A 9,637-nucleotide genomic window follows, 5' to 3' on the forward strand; every position below is an offset into this window, starting at 1 on the left:
CCTAGAGAAAATCACTGTAGTGAGGAGAAAATGCACCCGAGAACTGCAGAGGGTCGTAGATTGTGCAGCGGACAGCTGCAGAGAGACCGACCCCACAGGATGGTCAGCACGCCTTTGGGAAGGAGGAAAGTTTTGGGCCACTCCTCCTAGGACTCAGGGCGTGCCCAGAGATGGCGTGGGGACTCAGAACCCAGCTCAGGCAAGCAGACACAGTGAGAGTCGAGCGTGGCTGCAGCCCCGCCTCGGGAATCGCGTGGCCTCGGGGCTCGTGGGTTGCGGACCGAGCGACTGGGGAAGAACGCGCCTGCATCCTCCGCCGCCTCCCCGTGGCTGTGCACGGTGGAAGGCGGGACCACTCGGAGCTGAGGCTTTCAGGACTCGGGTTCCCAGACTCAGGGGTGCAGGCGGTCAGACCCGAGCATCCCGGCGGGTGGCTCCCGCGCTCCGGCTCTCCAGCTGTGCCGCGCTCCCCATCACAAGTTTGCCCAGTCCTGATCAAGTAGGACACAGACGCTGCTTGTGCCTTGGGCGGTTCTGGACATGGCCTGGCTGGAGGCGTTGCCCTACGTCTGCGGATGGCTGATTCTCCACAGCTGTCTCCTGGTCCGAGCTCAGGTAAGAGCTGGGACACTGGCGCCTGTTTCCCCAGCCTGGGATGCAAGCCTCTCTCCCGCATCGCACCGCGCTCGTACACGCCCGCATTCTCTTAGGCGGGAGGTCCTGGGCTCCGGGCGTCCCACCAGCATCCTGGCGTTCGGGATCGGGAATGCACAGCTGGAATGGGAAGAACTTTTGTTCTTCCATGTAATCTCCGGGGTTCTTGCCTTAACCACCCCAGTGGTTTTTGTCTGTTGTAATTCACCATCGTGTTTGAGAGCTTAAAACTTCTAGGATCGATGGTACCGCGTGAAAGTGTGACTGTCCCTCTCTGATGCGAACGCAAAGGAGCTAGACCGGATACAAATACCGCTAGGCTCTTAGGTTGAGTAGCGGTGGTCGCTGTAATATTCCTATTGCCACTGTCTCTTAGGGATTTTCTGGGAGAGCTTTCATAATGGGCCTCTTTAATGTGCAAGGAAATTTCATCCTCATTTATTTTTAAAGTCAAAGAATATGTAAAGTTCACAGTTTTATTATTATTATTATTTTTTCCGGATGAACTAGAAAGAAAGACGCTTGCAGTGGGGTTCTGACGGCTGGGTCCTGAGAATTAAAACAGACCTGAGGTTATATCGCTCTGTTCGGTAGAGGGCGCACGTTGACCGTCAAATAAAAATTCATTTTTTTTTTTTTTGAAGTCTTTCCTTCGACAGTTAAATGCACCCATGAATATGTTCCTGTGGTACTTAAAACGATGTCTTTGACTTTAAAATGGCCAACTTAAATTTTAATTATTCATATAGTTAAAAATAGCTAATCTGCCATAGTCATAAGCCACATAAAATCAGAAGATTTCCTAGGAAATACGTGCCCTGAGAAATACTAGCCTTTACCTTGCATGATCAGGACGTTTCACGGAGACTTATTCTGTTAAAGAAAACCAAATGGGTAGCATGTCACTCAATGGTCACTTAAAAATATGTTCTTTTAAGTTTGAAAGAAGCTTTCATATTAGCGTGTCTGTGGGAAAACCTTCTAGATTGGATGGGAAATTCCCATTAGAGTTATAGGACTCTGGTGATCTCCAAGGTGCCTCTTACATTTTTGTCAAATAAGGTATTTGGATAAAATTTAAAACCACTACCTTCTTGTATAAGGGGAAGATCTGCTCTGACCCTTTCTTTTTCTCAGAGTTCTAGGTTTCTTCTCTCAAGAAATGAGAGACATTATTTAGTTCAACGAATCTCTGTGAAATTATGGGTAGAATATTTCATTTGCCTTTTGCTCTCAATAAAACAAGTAGGACCCTCAGCCTGAGCACTACTGCCTTTTTGGGCCACATACCTGTTTCTTTGGGGGCTGTCTCCTATTGTGTAGGAGGCTCTTTACTCTGTCCACTAGAGGCCAGTGGCAGCCCCTTGACCTTCACTGTGACAGGAGCAAATATTTGCAGATATTGCCAGATGACTTTGGGTGCTGAAATTCTTCCTGGTTGGGAATTATCTTTTAACACTGATTTTTTTCTCTCTCTTTCCCTCTCATCCTCTCTGTCTGTCTGTCTGTCTCTCTCTCTCTCTCTCGGAATTCATAAATCTACAGTATGATGACATACTATAGACTACATTTTTAATCTTCAAAGAAAAACATTGGGTTTGAACAAGTTACCTTTATATATTTATACATCCTCTGACCTTCGGTTTTTCATCTTAAAAAAATCATATAGGACTAATTTTTTCTTTGGTCATTTTCATTAATTAATCAATTATTAATTTTTCCCAGTCCAATCACAGTTTCTCTTCCCTCCCTCCTCTCTTCCCAGTCTCTTCCCCCAACCTGCCCTCATCCATTCTCTCTCCCTTCCCTTCAGAAAAGTGCAGGCCTGCCATATATATCTCAGCCAGGAGATGACAAGTTGTGGTAAGACTAGACACCCATAGTGTGATGACATAGTATGTACTACATTTTCAGTCTTTCAAGAAAAACTGTAGGCTCTAAGTTACCTTTACATATTTATACATTCTTTGACCTGCAGTTTTTCATCTAAAAAGAATTACATTGGATTAATTTTTTAAAATTCTATAATTCTTGGCTTATTACATTAGTTTATGGCTATTATATATCCTGAAATTTCATTAGTTAATTGGAAGAAGAATAGAGCTGAAACACATTGTGGGTATTATTTATCCAAGTCTTACCTGCTGATTCTATTAGCTAAAGTATAAGAGACAATGTATTTATGAAAAAAAATGCACCTGTCTTGATTTATCTTTGAGTGCCAAGTAAGCGATGATTATATTCATAGGTATACATATAATTCAAAAATTATTAAATGTTGAAAAAACACCAAACAAGATTTATCTAAGCAGAATGGGCTGGTATAGAATAAATGTTTAATTGTCAATTGACATTGGATCACATCACAGAATAGATAACATGGGTCAGTGCTTATCGATTCTTATAAAGATTGCAGCCTTGCCTCAAGGCCCAATTCAGGACTCATGCATTCATAACCTGGATGTCATTACAGAGCCCGGCAGCGCATGTCTTAAAGCCATGATGCTCACATGATAGTCAGGACCACCATACGCTCTCTGCTTTCTCTACTGTGCTAGTTAGTCCTCAGTAAATACTTGTGTACAGACCTTTGTGTTGTACAGATCTCCATGCTTTTATTGTCTCCTTCTGTGCAGCAAGGCAGGGGTCTGTGATCTCTCTTCACCTATCCTGAAGATTTAGTGTCCTGGAAGGTCAGACGTCCTAGTGGGTGGCAAAACCAGATAACCCATGCCTCCACTTACTGATTCACTAAATGCTCAATGCTGTGCTAAATACATTGGTGTCCCATTTAATTCCCACAGTAACTCCACGAGAGAGGCACCGTCATTACTTATGTTTTTATTGATGACGAGAGTGGGCGAAGAGACATCAGAGGATGCACGCCATTCAAGCACCATGATTTACACCTTGGCTTTGGCTTTCAGAGCTCCCACCTCCTGCTGGTGCCCCTCTTTGTGGAGGTCAGGTGGCATTGCTTGACTAAATTATATGCAGCCCCTACCCACCCCGGTACCAGTAATGCTCACTCCAGAGCTGTGGCCCATAGAATTTCTCACCTTAGTCTACTTTGGGCACCAAAGCAGGTCTGTGCTGCTATAGAATTGGGCACAATGTGAGTGTTCGTAATGGAGTACTGTGCCCAGCAGAAAAGCAATGCATTAAATATGCTCTCGCCAGTAGGATGAGATCACAAAGTAGGATGAGATGGGACAAAGATGGCATAATGAGAAAATATCATGTGCATATGTTAAAACATATCTAGTGCAAAACACTAATGCACGCTGTGTGAGTGTGTTCAGATAAAATTTGTATCCCACATAGACATATGTGGGGGTAGAGCACTGTGAGTGGGAGGTAAGGGAGGAAGTGAAGAAATCAATACACGCAGTCACCATACACCGTGCACTTCAACCTCTGGGGAGAGTTGGGAGAGACAGAACTGCCATGGAGCCATCATTGGTAGGTAGAACCATGATGACAATCCTAGGACATGGGCAGCTAGGACACTTATATTTTTTAGCAAGCTGAAATGTGACTGCTGATTATGTCCCTGTTGTGCAGGTTGCTGCAAGCCCTGCTGCAGCCAAGCAGAGATACTTGGTTTGGTTTTTGCCCTCCTGCCCACAGCCAGGACTCTGGTCAACTGTCTCTGGTTAAAAGGACAAGGGGAAGCCTCGTGTCCCTGGTGGGATGGATTTCTGTGCAGGTCATCTCTTCAGCCCCAGAGGCAGAGGAATGAAAGGGAGCTAGACCTTGCTGTTTCTTTGCAATGTATCCAGTCATTTTTAATGTCTGAGCACTTTTCTCAATTCCTTGGAACTAAATCTATAACATTCCCAGGCACAACACCCCTACTTTCTGTTTGTTTGCTGGCCTCTGGCTCCAGCTGTGTTGGTCAGCTACTAGAACACAGGATGTCTTCCCCCTCACCCCCTGCCTTTCCTCTTTTCTGTCACCTCTCTGGGTTAGTCTTTCTTGCTCTATTTTTTCTTTAAATCACTTCATTTCTTCTCTTTTGAGTTTCACTTCCCCCACTGTGAAATGGCGGTGATACCATTTATGCACAGAATGCGAACGTCTTGATTTTTAAAATGGACAAACAAGAAGAAAATAAAAATACCAGCTCTTTCTTTTCTCCCAACTGGATTAGCCAAGCTCTTTTCATTAAAAAGTGGTTGGCTGAGATCAGGAGCTGCTGCAGGCTTTTAAATTGGCATGAGAGAGAAACTGTGAGACCGTTCCCTCCACCTGCAAGCTCTCCTTTTATTCCTTATGACATCTCTAGGACCTGATTTCTTTCCAATAGCAATCAGATCCTTTAGCCATTTTATTTATGTCTGTTATAAAATGTACATTATTAAGACTATTTGATTAATAAGTAAATTAGTCGGGGTTTTCTAGAGGAACAGAACAAATGGCATGGATACATACATTTATTAACGAGTATTTATTTATTTATTTTTTGTTTTTATTTTTTGTTTTTTCGAGACAGGGTTTCTCTGGTGCCTGTCCTGGATCTCACTCTGTAGACCAGGCTGGCCTCAAACTCACAGAGATCCACCTGCCTCTGCCTCAGGAGTGCTGGGATTAAAGGCTTGCACCACCGTTGTCCGGCTATTAAAGATTTTTTAACTCCAGCTTATGCTAAAATAGCAGCAAACAGCTGAATCACGCCCAGAGAGGCTGCGAACCTCGTCCTTGCTTGATCCTTGAAGCTAGGTGCCTCAGCAGTCCCAGGATGGTGTTGAAAATCCAGAAGGATCATGGGGAGTCCCTTGGTTTTTAGTTTACAATGGAAGCCTGGAAACAGTGGTTCTGATCTCAGCAAAGGAATTATCATCAAACAATATAATATTTGCTCTTTGTATAGATCCTAGAAAACTGAAGGGACCTTCCCTAACCAAAATTCAATGACAGCTCATGACAGTTCAACCAGCAGGTACCCCGAGGGCTTCTTATGCTCCAGACTGTGAGAATCCCTGGGAACGATACTGGACCGTGTTCCCCCCAAAGATCAGGTTCAAAATTTTCATAAATGCTTCTAAATTAGAGTCTGTCCCTAAAACAAACTTGGAATGATGGCAGTTCATCAGGAGGGAAGTGAACCTAACCTGTGTCCTGTCCTCAAGTTATTACCTCCTGTGTCTTGTCCCTCTGTCTGTATAAAAGTCTGGGTCCCTTACCCAGACTTACACCTCACAATATTGTCAAGTGTAACGTTTTGCCCTCATTGGGACCTGGCTTTGCTGACAACACATAGATTTCCTCTTTTGGAAGCCTTTGCTGGTTCCCAGAACTGCTGACTAAATTTCTCAGTTATCTAATCTAGTCTAAGAATAATTTCTCTTTACCTTCTTCCCTTTCACTCACAAAGGGCAGTTGTTACGTCTTTTATTGGAAATTGGGAGACTAAGGCTTAGCTCCTACGTTCGCCGTTAAAAAAGATGTATGCACTTATTTACTTTGTGTGTGTGTGCTTCTGTGTGCAGGAGTGTGTATCTGTGTGAGTGCAGGCATCCATGTGTCTGTGTTGAGTGTATGCCTACATGTGTGTATGCATGCCCCTGGCTACACCTGTAGACGCCAGGGAGGATATCAGGTGTTCTCTATGACTCTACACATTTTCGTTTGAAGCAGGGTCTCTCCTAGGACCTGGGCCTTCCATTGTCTCTTCCGGGTCCAAAGCCAGCAAAGTCCCAAGATCCTCCTTCTCTGCTCAGAGTATGGTTACAGGTGTGACTAGGACACCTTCCTTGTTGTCTGGGTGCTGGCATCCAAACTCCCATCATCACAATTGCCCAGCGATCACTTTGAGTGATGCCTGTAGCCTTATTGGGTTCATCTCCACGAAAGGCTACAGAAAACTATTGAATTTACAAGTTCTCATGTTGAGTTTTCTTTATGTTCTTTTTTATTTATTTTCTAATAAGACTAAATTTACTTAACACCCGAGAGTAAAAGTTTGGATTATAAGTATCCAAAAGTATAAACAGTATGAAACAGATCTGTTGATTTCTAATATATTAATACAAAGTGCATGGCTACATACAGGACATCCTACAGGCAGAGAGTGGAGGGGAGAAGACTGTGGTCTAGTAATAAATAAATGAATACAGAAGAATGAGTGGCTTGGCCCTCCTCAGTCCTTGGTGTAGTACAGAGTCCAGCCATTCCCACTCTCCTGCATTACTTTGACATGGGATTTCTTTTTTGGGGCTGCAGTATTGGTGGTAGAATATACTTTGATGTTGTCTTTATGTTCTTAATCGATATGCTTAGTTGTTACTACTGTAGGTAGTATACAGTTTCCATTGTTGTTTACAAGTTTATAGTTTAGTGATCATATTATTAATTGTGATTTTATATCACTGCTTCTGTTCAAAATGGCCTTCTCATTGCTAATTGATGTCAGACTTGCTAGTTTTCCTAGTCTCTACTTTTCCCCAGCTGTCACAGCTGTGCTCTTATGGCAGATGTGTTGCTTCAGGGCTGCACTGGCCATTGGCCTTTCATGCTGTTATGTACCCATCTATCATTTGGCCCACACTCTGACTTTCTGTAATCTCAAATTCTGGCTGCTAACTGCCTGAAGGAAATGATCTTCCTGACAATTTTTCCCATCTCAAATTAGGCCAACACTGTTTGGCTAGTAGAAACTATTGTCCGATTGTCATTTCCAAAGGGAACAAACTCAGTCGTCACGGAGCATATCAGGAATCACCCCAAGTAAGAGAGTGAACACTGCAAAGTTGTCCTGGGAGTCCACATCTTCCAGAAGTAACTGGGCTGCAACAAGCATGTGGCTGTCTACTGCATTTCATTTGTTCCCATATCAACAGAAGGAGGTTTTGAGTTCTGACATATAAAGGACTCAGATTTCTTGGTTTATCAACACAGTGTTAGCTCTAAAAAGATTTTTTTTGGTCTAAATCCGAGTCCAAGACAAAAATGGTTTCCATCCCCACTTACGATTTGTCTTTTTTAATATTAAGCTCATACGTACTTCCAATTATATGATATCTGAGATTTTATACTTTTCATTTGACATTACAGAGTGACATTACATTTCACTCCCCACAGCCACGTTCCTGCTTTACATACCCATTCTCTTTTCTTTTCACTGCTCTTCCACTGGTTCCAATCATGTGTGTCTTCCTTTCTCTAGAGCCTACATAATAAAACTACAAAATACGAAACATTTTGGTCTTGTTTGTTAAAACTAATTACTGTCCATGATACACACACGGGGGCTGGGAGGGGGGAGGATGTTTATACAACACGGACTGTTGGATTATATTCCAAATGAGCTGTGGGCCATTGTTTCAGATCTTGGGCTGAGTTGGGCATGTTCACCTGAGATGCTGTAGTAGCTGTTCCAGATGCCGTTGCAGAGAAGGGACAGATACAGAGACTCTAAGGACTAAACCACTGGCCGGCAGCATTTGGAAACAGTCAAGTATCACCGATGAGTAGAAAGAAGAACTGGGTTTTTAAAGAGAGTGTGTCTAAGAAACAAGCACTTGGGAGTAAACGGTGAAGCAGATTAAGTCAACATAGAACTCAGCAGTGTAAGAGCCACACTTAGATATCAGCTTTATTGTGTATTGTTTTTTGAAAATGGGTCACATGGGGAATACAAAATATTGATGAGTTTAGTCATGTATCACTTTCACATTTCTGAAGTGTTCTTGTACCAAAAACCTTTTACTTACCCATTTTATCTAATTAGTCACCTGGAGTAATTTCATAACTAAAACCAAAGGAGAATTCACTCTACAGATTGCAACCTTGATATAACTGGTGCCAGCTACAGTTACCTATAATTCTATAGTACACCTTAAATAGTTGTATGCCCTGTAGTGTTTCTCCTAACTATTCCATAGGCAATAGCCATTGTATTATATTTATTTTCTTATATATTTTGCATCTTCTGTCAGCCGATAAAAGCAGGGCATATTTTCTTACAATCATTCTCACTATAATAGGTAATTTCAAGTTGCTATAACTTCAATTCTCAAGCTTTGTTTAAAAAATTGTTTCCGCTTAATCAAAAATTGACAAACTGTAGTCTGACATCCAAGTATGACCTAACACCTACTTCTGCACAGGAAGGTGAGGGCTAGGAATGAGTTTTATGTTTTTGATGCTGGAATAAAGATCAAAAGAAAGACCAAGGTTAACAACATCCACAGGGGAGTATACTGATTGTAGGTGCTGTTGATAATGGTGCTTTACAAATGGCACCTCACTTCTGCAGTCTTCCACTTCCAAATATGTCACTTGAATAACACATTTGAATGTTGTCTGATTGTCGTTTCCAAATGGAGTGAACTCTGGAGTTGCAGAGTGTATCAGGAATCATCCCAAGGATTGGCAAACACAGCAAAGTTGTCCACTGCATTTCATTTGTTTCCATATCAACAGAAGGAGGTTTTGAGTTCTGACATATAAAGGACTCAGGTTTCAGTGGGTTATCAATACAGGGTCAGCTCTAAAAAGATTTTTTTTTGTCTGAATCTGAGTTCAAGACCAAAATGGTTTCCATCCCTATTTACTATTTTTCTATGTTTATATTAAGCTAATATGTACTTCCAATTATATGATATCTGAGATGGATGTCCAGTCTCAAGCCAAACACTGGATAAATCTTAACTAAGGACTTAATGTAAAATACTTAATCCATGCTCCTCAAAACTATGAAGAGAATTAAAAATTAGGAAGTGTGAAAAATCCTAAGAAAATATCATGAATTCTACTGTGGCATTTTGGTGAGATGTTGGAACATAAGTCAACATTAAGTTAAAATATAAGGGAAATTGTATAAAGAACATGTATGCACAAGTGTGAACGTTAACTAGTAATAATATGTCAATATTAATCTATCATTTAGAACAAATATACTCTATTAACATGATGGAAAGGAAAACAGCTTGGGGATAGATGAGAACCCCACATTTTCTTCTGTAATTAACATTTTTTT

At 41.9% G+C, this 9,637-nt stretch overlaps 1 protein-coding gene across 1 annotated transcript in view; it reads left to right on the forward strand.

Moving 5' to 3' along the window:
* Positions 1-202: 202 nt before the first annotated feature.
* Positions 203-9,637, forward strand: part of Pth2r (parathyroid hormone 2 receptor) — a 77,921-nt gene continuing 68,486 nt past the window's right edge. The window contains exon 1 of the mRNA XM_036173472.1: positions 203-615. Within this exon, the coding sequence (XP_036029365.1) occupies positions 541-615 (75 nt within the window). The 5' untranslated portion in view covers positions 203-540. The remainder of the gene's footprint in view (positions 616-9,637) is intronic.

This window comes from Onychomys torridus, chromosome 23 (genome assembly GCF_903995425.1).
Source record: "Onychomys torridus chromosome 23, mOncTor1.1, whole genome shotgun sequence".
NCBI classification, from domain to species: Eukaryota; Metazoa; Chordata; class Mammalia; order Rodentia; family Cricetidae; genus Onychomys; species Onychomys torridus.